Source organism: Botryllus schlosseri, chromosome 12 (assembly GCF_051294905.1).
Source record: "Botryllus schlosseri isolate E-star chromosome 12, Bs_hap1, whole genome shotgun sequence".
Classification (NCBI taxonomy): domain Eukaryota; kingdom Metazoa; phylum Chordata; class Ascidiacea; order Stolidobranchia; family Styelidae; genus Botryllus; species Botryllus schlosseri.
Window position 1 is genome coordinate 12,521,699 of NC_137247.1, and position 20,343 is coordinate 12,542,041.

The 20,343-nt window shown below is 41.1% G+C and overlaps 2 protein-coding genes across 2 annotated transcripts in view; both read left to right on the forward strand.

Moving 5' to 3' along the window:
- LOC145451984 (alcohol dehydrogenase [acceptor]-like) overlaps positions 1 to 9,959 on the forward strand; it is a 63,526-nt gene extending 53,567 nt beyond the window's left edge. The window contains exon 4 of the mRNA XM_080330204.1: positions 9,819 to 9,959. Within this exon, the coding sequence (XP_080186330.1) occupies positions 9,819 to 9,938 (120 nt within the window). The 3' untranslated portion in view covers positions 9,939 to 9,959. The remainder of the gene's footprint in view (positions 1 to 9,818) is intronic.
- Positions 9,960 to 9,963: 4 nt separating this feature from the next.
- LOC145451977 (glucose dehydrogenase [FAD, quinone]-like) lies at positions 9,964 to 19,092 on the forward strand. Its single transcript, XM_080330197.1, has 10 exons — positions 9,964 to 10,098; positions 10,222 to 10,342; positions 10,569 to 10,782; positions 10,841 to 10,933; positions 10,994 to 11,115; positions 11,172 to 11,229; positions 17,205 to 17,349; positions 18,004 to 18,100; positions 18,569 to 18,688; positions 18,755 to 19,092. Exons 1-10 carry the CDS (start codon positions 10,044 to 10,046, stop codon positions 18,888 to 18,890), a joined length of 1,161 nt encoding a protein of 386 aa, XP_080186323.1. The 5' UTR covers positions 9,964 to 10,043; the 3' UTR covers positions 18,891 to 19,092.
- The last annotated feature ends 1,251 nt before the right edge of the window (positions 19,093 to 20,343 follow it).

The window sequence follows — 20,343 nt, forward strand, 5'->3', positions numbered from 1 at the left end:
ACATTCATAACATCGCGGTGTACAGAGATTTAACAATAGACATCTTGAATACTCACTACAGTACATTGATAAGTGACTGGGTAAGAAGAAAATTCATTCGTGTCCTTTACCACTTGTGAATGGTGTAATTTCCTACAGAATTCCTGTAAAGTCTACTTCAAACCAAGTCTATTCGCACGGATCATCAGCGTTATACAAAGGCTGTTAACCTGTTTTATAACACGTGGTTAATTCTATAAATGACGATTGATTTGTTGATGACTCTCACTTTACCAAACGATATGACATCGAACAGCGTCAACAACATGCAAGTCGGATCAACTTCAAATTTTCACGTCGGCGTCAAATTCGTTTCATCACCCAAAAGAGGCGGCGTTTGTCAATATCTCAAAGGTATATTCATCGACGGTAATAATGAAGAGATATCTTTCACGTGTTTCAATCGTGAATTGTTTGGGGCCATTGAGAAAGCATTCAACAAACGAAAAAAACTTATGATCAAATCCGGTTGGGTCCAAATTGACAAGTTTACTGGAAAACCTGCTGTATTACTGGGACGAGCTTCGTCAGTAACTCTGCATGGAAAATCGAGACATACGACTGAAGAATACCCATTATTGACCTGTGAATCGGTATACGGAAATAAAGATGAATACGTCTCGATCGCCGCTACTTGTGTTTCTCGAGAGGAGAAGACGGTCAATTCTGGTGCCGGAAAGGAGTTGAAATTATACAGTTTTACATTGAAGGATGATACTGGCGAGGTGGTTTTGGATCAATGGAACAAAGCCTCACTCGTACCCGGGAAGAAATATCAACTCACTCGCGTTAAAAACTGTGTCGGCAGATTGAGAATCGATCAGTTAACTAGACTTGTTGAATTGAAAGAATAGTTTGCGTATTTGTATACCACAATACAATATTTCCATTCACAAGAAATGTTTGACCTATGCGATTCGACAACTGGGTTAGCGCGGTGTTGTTTTACTGATCGAGGTATGAAAATTGCGCTATCGCGGTGAAGTTGCGACTGTGAACAGCAGACTATTCTGTAGGTGCGAAACAGCGGTACGGAAGGTGCGAATAATCCGATCTGAATGTATTATTCAGGTTACGTAGGAATCAATAGGCACAGCGCGAAAAGACTTGAGTTAGAACACGATAGGTCATTTGTCACGACTAAACTATGGCGTCTTTAAGTAGCACCGCGATCCCTATACCTGTAACGTTATCATGTCTATATCAGCTACGTCACCGTGTCACCGCATCCATAAGAATAACGATATATCATTGTCGCACTCACCGTAAACGTTGGGATTACTTCAAATTGGTCATATATAATAATTTGGGATATACACAATAACTAAGTACCAATCACGTGACTATTATCCATATCTGATACATATTCAACACCGGTCGAGAGATGCCTATACCCGAAAGTACGATATGCCGACGCACCCATAAGAACACATTGTGAATCACCACCACTACCTATACGCGAAATACGACATGTGAAAGTACGACGTGCGACAGATGCCTATACCTAAAAGTACGATGTGCCAACACGAGTTTTCAATACGATATGCGACAGATGCCTATACCTAAAAGTACGATGTGCCAACACGAGTTTTCAATACGATATGCGACAGATGCCTATACCTGAAAGTACGACGTGCGAGCGCATCCATAAGAACACATTACGATGTGCGACCGAGAGGGGGGGTCCAAAAGTACGATGTGCCACCACGAGTTTTCCATACGATGTGCGACCGCACCCATAAGCCACAATGGCGATTCGCGAGCGATCTATATAACTACTTTCGTCCCCCTGACCTCCCTTCAGATTATTCACTTTCACCGGTACTTCTGAGCAAGATTTGCTATGATCATGTCAGTTTCGGTTGATAAATCGCGCGAGGCGCTAAAATTTACTCTAATTCATTATGGAATCGGTCAATAATAACGGGAATTGCATATATATTTAATTAATTTTTTATCCTCTCTCTGCCCACGTAATCAGATTTAACGGTAACGTTGAGTGAGGTGTTGCCTTGGAAAATGTAGGGCCCGTAAATATTAAATCAACATATTCGGGGGGGTCTGTTGGTATAATGACCTCGTTGCATGATGTTATTCCGTTACCTCCTCTCTGCTATGTCAAAAGATATTAAAATCGCCCTAACGTACTAAACTAAAAGACGAACACGATTTCAAATTGGTATTCCTTCACTGGCAAACAATTTTTATCTGCGGGACGGCATTTGTCTTGTAGATTACCAGGACAGGAACATTTGGCACCAGCCATTTATAAGCTCATATGGACAATTGAATATACATGTATATGTATATATGTTTTCGGTCAGCATAATGGCAGTTCTTTTCGGCCAAGGTTTTCTAGCTGCCGATCGTTTTGGCACACTTCTCGGAGACGCATGTTACTTGATGTATCTGGATGTGTCGTGGCGCAATAATGGCCGACGGCGAGATGCCAATTTCTATAAATCATGCGTATTTATTCTTGGGGGAAGGGTACCCAATAATGAAGAGATTTTGCAACATTTTGTCGAGAGTAGCTCAAAAAAATTGAATGAATAAAGTCGCCATAATTTTCAAAATAATACTCTAAAATTTAAGGTCATTCACGATATAATTTTGGGCAACCGTCGAGCTCGCCCCCGTCAATTAGGGGGTTTGGGGTGTGGCAGTTTCGGTCCTGCTGTTGGAGTGCTAGATTCCCACCCGTTGCTTCATATTGACAATGTTGTCTCTCGCACTTTTTAGACCGCAACCCCAATCAGAGTTTTGTCAGCATCCCGCGATCTATCCATACGTTGAGAACCACTCTACTAAGAACCAACGTCCACCAATGCGGTCAATTCAGATTCAGATTTCAAACGTCGGCCTGAGTTTGTAAAAACTTCGGACCTATAACTAAAAATTTCACTCGTTTTAAGGTGTGCTAATCATCACGCCGTGTTAACTGTTGTTTACTGTTGTTATTGTCTTTTTTTTTGTATTCATGGTGTTTGTCGACTACAATGCTCATTTACACCAGGCTGATATTCCTTATTTTTGACTCCGTAACTGCCGACTTGTAACACGGCCCACTTCTAGGCTTTCCGTAAGACTCCGCTTACGCCAGGGGTCACCAACACGCGGCCCGCGACTTGATTTGAGATTTCGGAAGAAAGCTAAAAAAACACTTTGAAATGTTGAAATTGACGTGCAATGGTAGAAACACTGCCAAGACCGAGACACTTAGAAAACGGCTTAGGGTAGTAGTACTGAAACTTGGGGCTTAAAAGCAGCTGAAAGGGTCGCGAAGCTGCGGCCAACTGAAAATTTTTTCGCGCTAGACGCGATTTACCTCGAATTCATAGTTATAGTTATTGTTCTGTGTATAATCCAGAATTCATATTATAGAATTCTCTCATGAACATTCGTAACCTTCCATGCCATCAAACTATATGTTGGTATTACTAGCACGATGGATGCATTTTGTGATATGACGATAAGGGAGGAGGAGGAGCGCGCGTGATTTTTCAGTATCATAAAGGGGGACATGTCTAAAAAGGATTTAGAAGCACTGGCTTAGGACTTCCCCACACCATCTAACTCAGTGGCTCCCAACGTGGGCGATATCGCCCCCCAGGGGGCGATTTGGCGGTCTAGGGGGGCGGAAATGACGAAGGGGGCGAAAATAGCGAAGGGGGTGATAGGGGGGCGATGACGCGGTAAAACGGCTATATAGGAGTCAAATCAGAGAAATGACCCTTTTTTTATAGTCAACCCACGAAAATTTAGTTGCAATAGTGTAAAAATTCGACATCGAGCCGAGAAGTTGACCTTTTTTTGATGCCCATTTTTCGGTTCACAAAATTAGGGGGGCGATGATTGGTGTTGAGCTTGAAAAGGGGGCGATGAGTCGATAAAGGTTGGGAATCACTGATCTAGCTTTACGTGGAGATCGTCTTTCAGCTAGTAACGTGTCTCGCCAGCCCCCAAAAGCGTTTTCAGGTATCCTGCACAGCTCAGAGTTCAAAATAAAATGAAATTGATTACAGTGATCCTTTATTTTATTTTCAGTCCTTAAAATATCACTCCTTTTGTTTTCACTATACCTATCGCCTATGTGAGGTAGCACAGTGTGGTACTGACGTAGAGTTTTAAAACGCGGTTGACTACTTGATAACGATATGGAATTTATGCGGCCCGCGGCCGCTACAAAATTTGAAAAGTGGCCCGCGACCCGTTTTGAGTTGGCGACCCCTGGCTTACGCGGATGAGATGGCAAGGAGGAGCCTAGATAAACCTCCAACACTTGGGTAGTAGTCTGGAGCAGACATGGGGTAATCGCGATTAGTAATCGTAATCGATTACGACGATGACAGCATTTTCAAGTAATCGTAATCGCAATCGATTACATTCGAAAAAATTCCGAAGTAATCGTAATCGTAATCGACTACTTCCCATATCTAATCGATTTCTTTGTGAAAGAGCGATTACTTTTTATTTGTGCACGGACTCTGACATAAACTCAACATTCGCGAACAAGGAAAAGTTATTATACCAGGTTAATGATAGGACAAACGTATGATTTACAAACACCACCGCTCATTATTACGTCAAAAGTATTAGCTTCGCTCATGATTGCGTAAGAAGTATCCACACATTGTATGTAAATAGATATCCGACGTATACATTGAAGTGTGATTATAAGAACACCGGCTGTGCGATATATCAGGTTATCGCAACACTCCAGACGCCACTACCTCGCAGCAGGATAATAATCACCATTATGCCTAGTTGCAAATGGTAACTTATGCATTGATGTTTAGTTAAAGCTTATGCTTATAGTTAACAGAGGTGGTCAGTAACGAAGTACTTCTACTTTTTGAAGTACTTGAAGTAGATTTTGCCTACTCAAACTACTTTTTAAGTAGTTATGATTTTAGACTACTTCTACTTCTACTTGACAGTTTTCAGTTTTCTAGGCAAAAATAAGCGTAGAATGCCTACTTACTTACTTACTTGTGAACCACCACTCCTACTTCTACTTGAGTAGAAATTCCGGCGTTACTTCTACTTCTACTTGAGTAGCCACGGTGACTACTTTGATCACCTCTGATAGTTAAACGCAATTTGTCTGTTGGTGTTTGGCGAGCAACAGGCCTATGCACTAAAGTACGTACCAGGGATGGTGTGAACGTGAGGTTCACGTTCGCGTTCTGTGTGTGTTGAACCTCGGAAATTTAGAGGTTCACGTTCACTAACTAACCTGGGTAGGTTCTGAACTGTAAACCTTTTCACATATTACAGTTTTCGCTTCATTATAACAGCTTTGGTTGAAATTTATTGCATTTCAATTGCAGGGCACTCAATGCATGGCGTTGGCAGCATGAAAAAAATCAACACTAAACGAGCGTTCACCTTGAGAATCTCAAAAATTTTGCTCGGAATTACCAGCATTCTCTTTGTGAATATTTAGTTACTCTCTGCTGTGAGCTTGACCAGCATTGACACAACATCAAGAGCGAGATGCACTACATGTATAACCAGAGAATTATGCTTATTCGACCAATCAAAGGAATTGATATCGTTGTCTAATGTAAAAAATCTAGCAGGTGTACGTGGTCAATCTTGACTTCATATGTTTATTGTAGCATAAAAACAAAATCCGTGGGACTGGGGTGTTGGCTACTGCTGTATAACTTGGTAATGGGGTAATATCGGTAGAAGTATAGAATCCCGTTTTACACTCTGCTCAATATTAACGTCACAATACTCAGACGCCGAACACATTGTCGGGCTGGCCTGGACCGTTAAGGCGTAAGCTTATATTACCTTGCAAGTCGTCGTCGAAATTGTTGGCAAAGCGACGGAAGATATTGAATTTATGGGATTATTATACAATTTGATTGCCCCAGTTGAAACATTTGCTGACGTTTAAAACGTCAATTTATACTTTAGCATAGTGGCATTATGTTAGGGTTACCATATTTTGGAAACGGGAAAGGAGGACACTTTTTCAAAATTTTCAAGCTTAGAATACCGATGGAAGTTACTGAAAATGGTAAATTTTTTCCACTTCGTAGCCGGTTGATTAAAAAAAGGTCATCTTTCTCGCGCTCAGCGACCAAAATACTGTTTTTTTCTTCACTTTATCAGGTGGTTGACTATAAACAAGGTCAACTTTCCACTCAGCTCCCGAAATACCCGTCGGAGCGTCACTTCGGTGCTGATTTGCGGCATCTCAGTCGAATTTTGCTGTGAATTTGACCGAAATTCCTCAAAAAGAGGACAAAATCTCAAAAGGGAGAACAGTTAGGCGTCCTCGGAGGACATTTTCAAAAACCCGGAAAGGGAGGACAAATGGTAACCCCACATTATGTTGCCCGAGTCATCGCTATAGGTATCGTGTACATCAATATAGGCTATAACTTCACTAAAATGTAGGGTTGGAATTAGAAATACGACGTCACGCGACATTGTGAGGTTCACGTTCGTGTTCACACAGAACCTTTCAAAAAGGTTCACGTTCACACGAACCTGAACCTTTCAGAGGTTCACACCATCCCTAGTACGTACGTACACCAAGCAAAGATTTGAAATTTTGTACTCGCCAAATGAAACATTACAATTTCCACAACGAAGCATTAAAAATCAACATGCAGCTGCTGATGTATATCATAACCGAACCGTTCTTTGCCGTTTCTCGTAACGGCAGCGTGCAGAAGGTAGAATTTTATATGGTCATTTTTTCTTATTCTCATATGACTCTATACTTTAAACGGGCGCCAATCGTTATTTCGCAATTCTTTACCTGATGCCATAGCCATCCAGTTATATGGCATGATCGCGTGGGTTGTAGCTAGAATAAGGAACAAACCAGCAATTCGTCCCGCACTCCGAACGTTGGTCTTGGGCCAGGTAGTCAATTTTCAAGTTAAAGACTGAATTATCGTCAATATTATTAGTAATTGCATTATATTACTATTCATTTTTAAGGCTCTCTCAGCCCCCGATAGTCAGATTTACATGTGGAGCTGAGGGCACGTAATTCATAATTATAACATCTGGTATGTTGTTGTAATTACTTTATTGTATGTTGTTAATTCGTGACCTCCGGTCTGTTATATATAGCATCAAAAGATATTGCTGTCACCCAAACGTAGATGACGAAAAGAAAAACTTTCGTGAGACGCACTCACAAATAATTGCCCTGTCTTTATTCATTTGTGGGTGGCCCGGGTGGCATCTGTATTGCTGGCTCAGATTTAAAGGATAGGATCATTAGTCACGCACACCAATCGCGGTTATTGACAATGGACACATGCTCAAAGTTTTAGACTATAGGTCTTTCTTTAGTAATACTATAGAATGTAAACATTCTATACATTCTTACATTCTTACATTCTTACATTGTTGTTGTTGTATAAGTTTAATATTGGTGCTCGACTTCTAATGGTCTTTTGCACCAGATCTATGACGAGAGTATCAGGTATCCTTTTATATCTTTACAACTCTCGACCGGTTAGTAGGGCATATTCTATCAGAGTGCCCATGGTAAGAGGATTAACCAGTAATGTTTCCAAGCGGAAAGGAACGGTGTCTCCAATTTGGTCCCGCAGATACTGTCGAGGGCCTTCATACTTGGTACAGTGAATGACGTAATGCTCAACGGTTTCCGGTACGCCGCAGCTTTCGCACTGTCCAGTATCGTGAATCCCTAATCTATGCAGATGGGAGTTCAGTTTGCAATGACCGGTTTGCAGACGGATAAGTATAGCGTAGGCTCTTCTTGGCAATGATAACACCGGGGCATGGAAACTCGTGGTTTGGAACAAATTTGGGTAAAAGGAGTTTTCCGCATTGCTAAAAAACTCTGATTTCCATTTGGACTCGCAATGCTCTTGGATGAGGGACTTGCATTCCCTCGCTGTAATCTCAATGGTGCTGCTGTGAGTATGCTCGGATGCCGCTTGCTTTGCCAGCTTGTCAACGGTCTCGTTACCGCTGATCCCCTTGTGACTTGGGACCCAAATTAGGGTGACTGAGATGTCATTGGAAGATAATACACCACATCTTTCGGCAATTTCCCGAATTATATCGTTTTCTGTGTGACTATTTTCGATGGCCACCAAGGCACTAAGACTGTCCGAGAGAATAAGCAGATCCTCCGATTGTGGGCACTGCTCGACTGCCCAAGACAGTGCTTCTCGAATTGCAATCAACTCCGCAGAAAAAATTGACAGTCTTCTGTCTAACGTGGTCTTACCAACTTCCCCTAAATCCTGGACATAATATGCTGCGCCACACGTTTCCTCTGATTTCGACCCATCTGTAAATATCTTCGTATGATTTTGAAAACGATGAGTGATATATTCCTTGCATTCGATCTGAATTTGGAGAGGATTCTCCATTTGCTGTGTGAGTAAACACAGATGAGTATCTACCACACAGTTTACAACCGACCAGGGAGCTGTTGGGCGCACGTTTTTCGAATTGTGATTTCCTCGAACAATGGCAGTCGTGACAGCATGTTGAAAGTACGGAAGAGCGAAGAATCCGGGAAGATCTCAGGCCAAGAGTCTTCAATAATGTGGGAGCAAATGTGATCATTGTTGGCGGCAATTTTACATCTAGCTACTGCGCATGCACGCAAGTGACGTATGTGTACCAGTAATTCCCTGCACGAGTGCAAAAGTGCGTGGATGGGAGTGCTTCCCATTGCCCCACTGCATATTCTCAATGCCTTGTTTTGAATTTTTTGAATTGCTTTCAGTACATATTTTGGAGATAAGAGATATGCTTCGCAGCCATATTCGACGACGGAGCGGATAAGTGATCTATACAATGAGAGAAGACTTGATTTTGAGGCACCCCATTGTGTGCCGCACAGCAGGCGAAGTATGTTTATACGCTTGTTGCATTTATCTACTACCGAATCTGTGTGCTGTCTGTAAGATAATCGCGAATCAATTCTTACATTCTTACATTCTTACATTCTATAATCTATAGTAATACACTTCTTAGAGTCGCATGTTGACCGAAACTGCATTCGTCTTTTTGTATGTCGTGGCTCGGTAATGACCGGCACCGAAATGCTTATTCCTGTAAATTAGGCATGGTCTACTTTTTTCATGAGGGTGGGAGGTATGCATTTCAAAATCAAGCTATCAAGAGACAGTTGAACCGCGACGCCCGCAAAAAATGTTGAAGTTGATCAAATCTCACGAAAATACTCTATAATTTATGTTAGTTTTGCCAAATACTTTTGAGTCCCATTCGAGCGCTCTCACCACCCTATTGGGGAGTTTGGGGTGCGGCAGTTACGGACCTGGGAAGAATGCAAATCGTTGGATGCGATCGTCCTTTATTAAGTTGGGCAATGGGTACATTATGACGTAACAAGCAAACAACGCATCCTTTACTGAGAAAGTTGTTGTTATCTCATTACGCCTTTACGACGCAATCCTTATATTGTATTCAATATATCTTGTTAGATTAGTTCTAAGAAGCAAAATAAATGTAATCGTGAGTAATTGTGATTACTTTTCCAATGTAATCGTAATCGTAATCGACTACTTCCTGATTTTGCTGTTATCGTAATCGTAATCGTAATCGCGTCATTCAGAAGTAATCGTAATCGCACTCGATTACATTCATGAAGTAATCACCCCATGTCTGGTCTGGAGTCGACCTCGGTCTTACTCGAGGCCACAACCCTTTGGTGTTGTAGCTGTGGATTTATACATTCTTTATTGATAGAACAAGCTAAGCACATAGAATGACTAATCATTGACCTCTGTTCTTAGGCACCATTTTACGCACGCGGTAAGGTGCTCGGTGGATCGAGTGCTTTGAATTATATGCTCTACGCGAGAGGAAGTCGACACGATTTTGACTCGTGGGATGCGAATGGAGCAGAAGGATGAGACTTTGCAACAGTCGAAAAGTACTTTCAAAAAGCGGAGGGCGTGACGGGACAGTTTACAAAGTCGCTGGGAAGAAATGGTCCGCTCAAGTTGACCATTAGCAAAATGCTGTCACAAACGCTCTTCTTCCGGTTGCTCAGAGACATTTTTGACGAAATAGGTAGTGAATATGTGTCCATACTTTTGTGAGCCTATATAGGCCTACCTAGATGGCAAACAAATCACGTTCTTCTGGTGTTCTGTATGCTGGCCCCCCAGGCCTCATTCTTTGTTTGACCAAAAGGGATCCAATTCGCGAGCTACAATGACGACATCGAGACGGCTGGGCAAAAGGTGCAAACGACATATCGTGGACTTCGGGAGACATCTGCATCTGCTTATTTGAGACCAGTGTTCCCTGAACGGTAACCAACAATGATATTTTCTGACTCCATACATTATTACTATGATCTGGCATTATACAACAGCCTTGACAGGATATGTCAGGAAATATAGGCGTACACAAATGATGGATATAGCCTAAGTAAAGAGGCGTGATGATAAAGTGGTGATGATAATAATGCAATGAACTATTATTATCATTAATAATTAATATTTTGCAATTAACTGTAAATCCTAACTATGCATCAGAAAGGACAGACTACACATCTTAACACGAGCCTTGGCGACGAAAGTACTCATCAACGACAACGGAACAGCTTACGGTGTACAATACATGAGAGACGGGCAAGATTTCACTGCAATAGCCCGAAAGGAAGTCATATTGAGCGCAGGCGTATTTGGTACTCCGCATCTGCTCATGCTGTCCGGTATCGGACCGAAGTCGGAATTGGATTTGTTCAATGTATGGCGGAGATAAATGAGCTTTATAATCATTTATTCAGCGAATTCAACTATTTTAGATCACCACAATAAGCGATCTCGCAGGAGTTGGTTCAAATCTACAAGATCATTTAGTCGTGACCAGTGCAATCGCTACGAACATCACTAGACCGGTGATTGTCGCTATGTCTTAATAACATTATTCTGACTAATAATAATAACATGACCTTTAGAAAAATACCAATATGGAAACTGAATTCATCATGAATGGACAAGGGAATATTGCATACGACAACATGGTTGTATGGGCGAGAAAAAACAGTGGTGCAGAGTCTGGAACTTCGATGGATCAACGGTATAGGTTTTGTTGTTAACCCCTTTGACCAGTTCTCACACCGCGTCTATTTACAGAGCCAACCCCTATCCAGAAATCTTTCTTTTCGCCTTTGAAACTGAACTCTCAAACAATGTAAGTGTTACAGTTTCATATTTCAATAACGTCGTCGTCATTTAGTCATATATAGAGGAGGTTACATGGCGGTTAGTTATTCGACAATCTACCCATGTTATGCACGAGGATGTGGACACTATTCGGCATACTACCGAAGACGTCCGTAAAGTGTAGCCTACTACTTTGGTTTTATCGTGCATTAAAAAGTAACCACTGTTGGCCATGTGCAATGTTCCTCGCCACCGTATACACGTCTTCCGGTAAGAGTTATTTTACAATAAGTAAAATCCTCGCTATCGTCTGAATTTTATGGTGTACGGAGTTCGACGGTGCTCTGCTCCACTACTTAGCAATAGACGTGCATCGTGCATGTAAAGTAGGGAACGTAATTAGCTAAGATATATTTTGTCTACTAGTCTTTTAATTACGAAACTAAGTAATAGAAACATGGTAGCGCGACTATATGCTTCGGATGAGAAGCCAGCTCATTACAAGCTATTCCATGTCCCTTTTCTCACCCCGCATGTGAAGCTGAATTTTCCATACGACAGCATAATTTTCCGCTTACTCACAAGATCTTGTAGTTCAGGGCAGGGCTGTGGAGTCGGTAAATTTTACCACCGACTCCGGCTCCGACTCCGACTCCACACATTTTCATTATATCGACTCCGACTCCGACTCCGACTCCCGAGTCTTTAAATGTAGCGACTCCGACTCCGACTCCTGGGTCTTTAAACGTACCGACTCCGACTCCCGACTCCGACTCCGACTCCAGCATTATTACCAATTTACTTCGAAAATTATATGCCACATTGTCGGTTGAATGACTATCATACAACCATTGAACACATGTACACATATGAATAACTGTGGCATGCTAAATTGTTTCATCGTGGCACAGCTCGAATTATCTATGCAATTAACATGAAATAAAGATTTGCTAAATATCCTTCCTTATTCAAGTTTTTATAACATGGACTCTCTAATATCCTGAAATGTATGAATCATTCAAGTATGGCAGATATCCAATCCTGTATAATAAAAATGTAGATAAAAATCCAAGTGTATAGCTCTTGTCTATGACTCAGCAACTAATAAAGAAATTGAACTTACTAATTTTGTCATTGCACACTATCCTGATTACAAGCACTAACACTCTTGCTACTAATAAAAGACATTGGTCATAAATGGAATTTGGTTAAGTAGTCAAAGACCATAGTCTATGTCTAGTCTACATGTACTTAATCAAGTATTCAAGGATTGGGACTTGCAGTCTTTCCTAATCATTTGTTCGACCCAACCAGCTCAGCTACATCACAAATATTTTTAATTTTGTCAAGTGGGAAGCATCCTTTGGTCATATTTACATCATTTTTACAATTTTACAAATCCAGCCGAAGCATTTTCTCTGACACAGTATCATGGTATAATTCCAAAAATTACATCAATTTTGAGTGCATCACGAAAACGCATCTTGTGATTTTCTTTCCCTCTGCAAATGAGTTGTAATTTGCAAGTAATGTCCAATTTTATCTATATCAGGGGTGGGCAACTTTTTCGGCGAAAGGGACGCCTGAGATTTACGAACCATTGCGCGGGAAACTGGAATGTTGATAACCTTTTTTTAGTCGTCGATAGGAGCGAACCGAATTAGGTAACATTGCAAACAAGACTTATATTAATACGCTCTAAAATTGATAACAATATGTCATGCAACTGTGCAGTGCGCAATCAAGCCCTGGTCGCGCGAAGTGCGAAATTTTTTGGACAACTGAATTAGGCTATAGCTATATCAATAAATATGTCACTAACATACATTGGGGGTCGCATCTGTATACCACTGGGCTCATTTGGCAAGGACAGGATTATTCGACGTTTAGACATAGCAAAATCGACGGTATCAGTGAACATGCCTCTATCATTTTGTGCAAATGTTTTGTCGACGATCTCGCTGCGAGTGCACATCACAAGCGAAGCCGTATCTCCTAATTGCGAATATAGTTAGACTCAATTCTGTGAATAATATGTATTTATAATTCTCAGAAGGGGGCTCAAATACTGAATGCAAGAAATCTAGTGACAATGAATCATGCGAAGTACGAAGAAAAATTTCAAGTCCAATAAATCTGCTATGAAATATTCTACTTCTTGGTCATATACGAAGATCTGGGATAAATGTGGCTGACCCCTGGAAACGTCAATGCGTCAGAACTGTTGTTTTAGTCATCATCATATTCCGCGGTCATGCTAATCAAATTTTGGTTGGCCTTGCAATTGTACCTGATGTCATAAAGAATTTCGAGAATTACCTCGCAGGCCACACCTAACCTTCTCGTGTGCCAAATTTGGCCTGCGTGCCACGGGCTGGCCGCACCCGATCTGTATGGTTAATAATAACAGTGATTGGTGGTACATAAAAATTCTATTGAAAATTCTTTGAAAGCAAATGTTTTCATGATAGAGAAGTTGGAGTCGGAGTCGGAGTCGGAGTCATAGTCATTCTCACAAACTCCGACTCCTACTCCAGTCAGTATTTTCCCACCGACTCCGACTCCGACTCCGACTCCAGCTATTATAGTTTTCACGACTCCGACTCCGACTCCGACTCCATCAAGCGAAAATTACCCCGACTCCGACTCCGACTCCACCGACTCCGACTCCGACTCCACAGCCCTGGTTCAGGGACGGCAATATACGGTCCGCGACGTGATTTTGAGCTGCCCGCAGACTGTTTTCGGTTTCAAAATGCCAAAAATATGGCTTTTTTAGAAAACAGATTTTTATGAAAGGTATAGATATATAAGTATTGAAATTGGTCTGCATGAAGCGACAAAACAAGTTTGTAAGCTAAATTCCCAAATCGAGATCCGTGAACCCTTCGGAAGGTCGAGGTCTACTGTCCAAGGGATCTATGTAATGCGAATGAAAATCATAGGGTCGTAGACAAAAAGTCCAGTACTGAAATTTGGATTTGCGATATACTGTGGATTGATCAATCGAAGTACCCGGAAAGGGATTTTGACCGGCCCGCAGAGACTTTCTACCGTGAAAGTGAAATTGTAATCTGAAAGTACAATTGGATAGTAAATACATATTGAAATGAATCCGAATATTTTCGCCTGACACTCGTCAGCAACCAATAGAGAATAGGAAAGAACATTATATATCAGTGGTCGGGAACCTTTTTCGTCCGAAGAGCCATATTGACCTTATATTTTCCATTTGAACTCCCGAAGAGCCATACATGTCAATCAACTACTACGTCACAATTGAAAAATCGTGACGTCATGGTAGCGCAAATTCGAAATCACTACATGAGATTCATCGTTTGCACCGTATTTTCTCAGCAAAAACTTGTACTAATCATGCTGGTTGTCTTGATTTGAGTAATGAGTGTGAGTATGGAAAATTTGAGCTGCTTAAATCATTTGCAAGTTATATATTTTTAGTTGTATTGCACTGAGAGGCATATGATATTTTTAGGAAGCTTAAGATAATTAAAATTTAGATTTCCAACAGACGTAGACAACAGTAACAGTATGAATCTACTTTTGACAAGGTTTTACAGTTAATACGTCTTCTGGTGTTGCATGGCATTCCTGATGACTTTGAAGTCTGGTTGATAATTGTTGAGGTTAAGCTTCATACAAAATTTGAGACTTTCTTCAGTCATACGAAATCGTAGGTTCGTCTTGATGATAATCTTAAATGCGAGGATCGACCCATGATTCGTAGATGGAGCTAAACATATAGTCACTATGCAGCAGTATACATACCCACTGTAATGTGTGATGTGTCAGTGACGTGGGGTCAGAGGAGGCAGGCGACGCAGTATATCTCCTGTCTACTGGATTTTGAACATTTTTACTACCAAAATCACGCAACTTGCCTATTTGTTGTTCGAAAATAATGCGTGAAAGTAGAGGTAAAGCATAGGTGAGGGGAGGCACGGCCGGACTACCTGTGATTGTCTGTGATTGCCTGTGACCGGTGATTGCCTGTGACCTGTGATTGCGCAATTCATCGTAAATACCATAGAATTTATATTAACTGTTATTAATCGATTGTAATTGTCGCACTGATTCCGATTAGACTTCTCAATTCTCAAAGTATTCGGAGGTAACATAACGTTACGCCACACGCCTATTCATTTGAACAGCGACTACAAAGCTACGTTATCAATTAAGAACGTGGATACATATGGTGTTGTTTGCAATTTGAATTTGTAATTGTGAATGTCACTTACACGGTAGTTCATTTATCGCCGTAGATCAGGAAGGCAATGTGCAATTGAAAACTGCATTGTGATACAGGTGCCGCCACGTCTCCTACTCTCTTTGATCAATCAAGATTTCGTGGAGAATATTGGTCGCCAGCGCAACAGCAACTTAAATTTGAGGATTTTGAAAAGGCGGTCTGAACCACTAACCCCGGATATGCCACTGTATTAACCTCTCAAAGATTTGTTTATATTGCCACAAGAATAAATATACTGGGCGTGCTGAAGATTTAATAACAAGTTGCTGCAATGTCGATAAATTAAGCACAAAAATAAAAATTTCGCAAAGAGGCATATCTTATGCCCAAAAGAGCCATAGGTTCCCGACCACTGTTGTATATCAACAATGGTAGAAAACATGCATCGCGCTAGGTGAAAAGCTCGCCCATGACTCATTCGGTCAACCTTGATGCTGAGGGATCAAATGTCAGAAACTATGCCATTGGCAAACATTTGTTGGATAATTCCGCGTGTGCAAAATATTATAGAGACGACAAATTTTGGCGTCATTGGATGGGGCCGCTCACACGTTCGACTGTGTGCCTTGGAGTGGACCTTTATCAAAATACATATGCCCAAGCTTTGTCTATAGAAGGAGTTCGTGTACCATCTTAAAATAGTATATTCATATTGAAATGAACCCGAATATTTTCGGCTGATACTCGTCAGGGGTAATCGTCAGCAAATAGTAGAAAATTGGAAAGAACATTGTATATCAACACTGTTTAACTGAACAGTGACGTTCACGTTGGAATTTGGTTTATCATTTTTCAATCACCATTCGGATTTTTCTGAGTGCCAGATACCTTTTGCGTCAGAAGCAATATAGCGGTATCATTGCCGCGACGCCAGCTGAGCAGTGAGCACCCACTCTCGCCGCGCAGCTATCATTTGCTCCTGACCTACGCTCTCGTTTCGCCAGACAGCATTGTTGCGTCACTGTGCCACTCTTCATAACAATGAAAAAATCTAGGCTTATTGTGGAGGTTCCAGGGCCACGAGCGGAATAAAATTTATATTTTCGTAATCAGTACAGCGACAGCTTTCGATTGATACATATTTTATCAAATTTGATGCTCGGCAAGTCGGTCAAAAATTACCGTCAAATTGCCTGCAGTCAAATGGAATGTGTTACGTGAATCAATCTCACGGCTAAGTGAAATTGATCGCACTTCGAAACACAAGCTCATTGGACATTGTCGCGACGCCAGCTGAGCTCTACCACTCTCGCTGCGCAGCCGCTCTTTTGCTTTTGAGCTACTCTCTCGTTTTGCCAGACATCATTGTGCGTCCCAATGCCAATCTCCATAACAATCAAAAATTCGAGGCGGATTGTGGGGGTTCCAGGGCCGCGAGCGGAATAAAATTTATATTTTCAGTTGATTTAACAGTCGTATCACAAAATATGACGTCACCAGCATAAAATTTCGAATGAGAGAGCGTTCAATGTACTATTTTTAGGGGTACACGAACTCCTTGTGTTGACGGAGTTTTGGTTGGTGTATTTTGATAAAAGTCGACTCCAATGCACACAAATGAAATTGTGAACGGCCCCGCCCACACAAGTAGAATAGCGGAGAATTACATATACTTGAGTAAGTGCCAGAAGTAGAAGATAACTAGCCCTTTGAAGTAGAAGTAATTCGTTACTGACCACCTGTGATTGTATTGTATTTATTCAATGTCATTGATACATGTACGACTATCCGTACAGACGCTAGGATTGGCTATGGTAACGATACTCGCCCATCCGCGATCCACTGGAAAGATAAGACTGCAATCAACTGACCCGACGGTTCAACCGAAAATCGACCCAAACTACTATTCCAACGAAGATGACTACAGATTGCATATCGCAGGTTAGTGAGAAATCTATTTTAAAAAGAGACAGAGTCTCAGCGCAATATGATAGGAAGTTTTATAAATATTCAACACGGTTTGTTGAATTAAGTAATAGATAAGGAAGAGGTTAACTTACTGTTCTGTATGTTAACTTTTACGAGGACCCGTCAGTACTTGTAATTTGCACCATGCAGTCTGACAAATGGTTCCATGGAAAAGCGACGATTTGCAAGTCCGCAAAAATACATGGGAAAGTATATCTGTCTGAACTTTGCAAACAAGCAGCGATAGATATGTTTTCCAATTCTCACTTCTGCTGTGATTTATTTTTGCAACGGTACTATAATCAAAACTTAGTGTGTTGTAATCTGCTTTAGCAGGAAGATAAAATTGATATGGCATTTCTTGATAACTCCAGATTTCAATGAGATAATTATGAATCAGGTTAAAGAAAATGTTTCAACTTGGAGTTATAGCACTGTATGCCTGCAAAGAGACCCGTGTTTCTTCTATTATAATGTTTAATTGACTGATTCTGCATTTCCGTTTGTTGAGTCCGCGAATACTTTTGCCAATCAAAACTTAGTTTTACGGACCATAAAGGTTGAGAAAGACTGGTGTATTGAGTTACAAGTGTAGCATAATTGTCGTCATATTGACTATTTATGTAGGTATCAAGGAGTCAGAAAAGATGGTGAATACGATGGCGCTAAAAAACGTGGGGGGAAGGGTAGTACCTGATCCGACCTGCATAGGAAAGATCTACGGGTAAATATTCTCGAAGAGATTTGTGGATTCATTATATCAACTTTCGCTTCACATCACTATGCGGAGGCCGCGAATTCAAAGATAACAAATTAACAATGGCTTTTGAGATTCTCTGTGAAATATGAATTTACTGCATTTCTCCCACATGGTCCATCAACTTTTCAGCTATCCTTGGAGCTAATGTGTTGATATTACAGAAATAATATTTAATCCAATATAGGGCCAGTGTTTCATCGATCTTGAACTCCGTAAGCTGTATGTGAGAGCTCTTCCTAAAATTGAAATGAGAAAAGTCGTCGTCTCCAATATAGTAGCTGGTCATACGTTTGATATGATACCGAATACGAGCATTTGTCATCAAATGTGCTCGTGAACGTAATAGACGGAGCCGTGTCCGCCTTTGCGGGGAGGGGGCCAAGTCATTCGTGTATATGAACATGTACATCGATTGTACTTTTTTTTGAATAGGTCCGACGAATATTACCGATGTCTGATAAATCACAAAGCTCGCTTCGGATGGCACGCTTGCTGTACTGCCAAGATAGGTGCGGGAACGGATGAATTCGCGGTTGTAAACCCACAACTACAGTAAGTCAAGAGTGACAATAATTGCGATGTTCTGCAAACAAACAATGCATGTATGATACTTTTCAGAGTGTATGGTGTTAGAAATTTGAGAGTGGCAGATGCCTCAGTTATGCCTCACATCACGACTGCGAATACGCAAGCTCCTTGCTACATGATAGGGGAAAAAGCATCGGATGAGATCAAAAACACTTGGAGACAGTAGCGAATTCCCGCGAAATGAAATCCGGGATATAATGATGTTACTAAACGCCTGTTGTGAATGCCGTGTATAGCCAACTGTAATATAGTTACGAAAATCGATTTTCATTCTGTACTGTTGGATGTAAATAAATTATTGGGCATTTCCTGTTCAAGATCCTGACTTTCATAACCGTCCCAATTAATGTAAATGACCCACTTGCACCCTTTCGTATGTTGATATTGTTGTTGTTTGTGATATTCATGGTGTTTGTTAGGGTTACCATATTTTGAGATCAGAAAAAAAGAGGAAACTTTTACAAAATTCCGAAAGTTCCAGCCCGGAAAAGAAAACTGACGATTTCAAAAACGTTTCGACCGTTGACTAGGAGGACAAGATGACAAATTCCCCCCAAAAAAGAGAAGATTTAGGCGTCCTCCGAGGACACCTTCAATTTATTGAAAAGAGAGGACAAATTTAAAGAGGACGTATAGTATTAGTAACCCTATGTTTGTCGACTACAATGGTCATTTATAGCAGGCTGATATTCGATATTTCTGATTCCATAGCTGTCGACTTGTAGCACGGCTTTTTGTACGACACCACTTATGCGTATGATATGGCGAGAAGGTGGGGGGTCGGGAACCTATGGCTCGCGAGCCATATATGGCTCTTTTGGTGATATAATATGGCACTCTGATGAAATCCTAATTTGCCACTTAATTCATATCTCATTTATCAATATTGCTGAATTTGTTAGTAAATTTACATAACGACCGGAATTATTATGCTTGTGGTAGCTGAGACAATTTCTTTGTACAGCCAAAAAGTGGCACATCCAGGGCGTTTTAGAGGCTCGGAACCCTCCAGAGTCGCAAAATTCATTTCGGCTGGTAATCGCTCATTTACCAGTCCAACATAAGAGATTTTTCGATTATGGTGAAAACGCCTTCACGTTTTTTCGGAATATGCATCACCCAAATCTAATCCGACGAGCTCCATACAAGATTCGCATAGTTGGACAAACAAAGTTGATATCGCGCATGGCATCATGTGGTACCATACTTCCCCGTACGCAACATCGCACGACTTAAAATCTTGGATTTCACGTTGCGTCGATTAATCAGAGAGAAAAGCGAACTTGGTGACGCCTTTATGACGATGTAGTTTTTCAAACCCACATTCTCTTCCTGGTCATTGGCGAGAAATGAACTCCCTTGAAAGTGTCATTCGTAATTAAAAATTAAACTTACAAATATATAAAGTCATCCAAAATCCCGATTGTTCGGTAGCTTGGTCGCAATGCCGTTAAAATGCAGACTAGTAGTACAACCCTATATGTTGCCGCCGAAGGATTTGAGAATTGAGGTTAACCAAAGTTAACCAAATGATATCGGTTAACGATGGTCCCGACGCTGAAGTTTTTTTCACGGCTCGGAGCAACGGATTGAACAACGCGTCACTGCCAGCAAGAGAA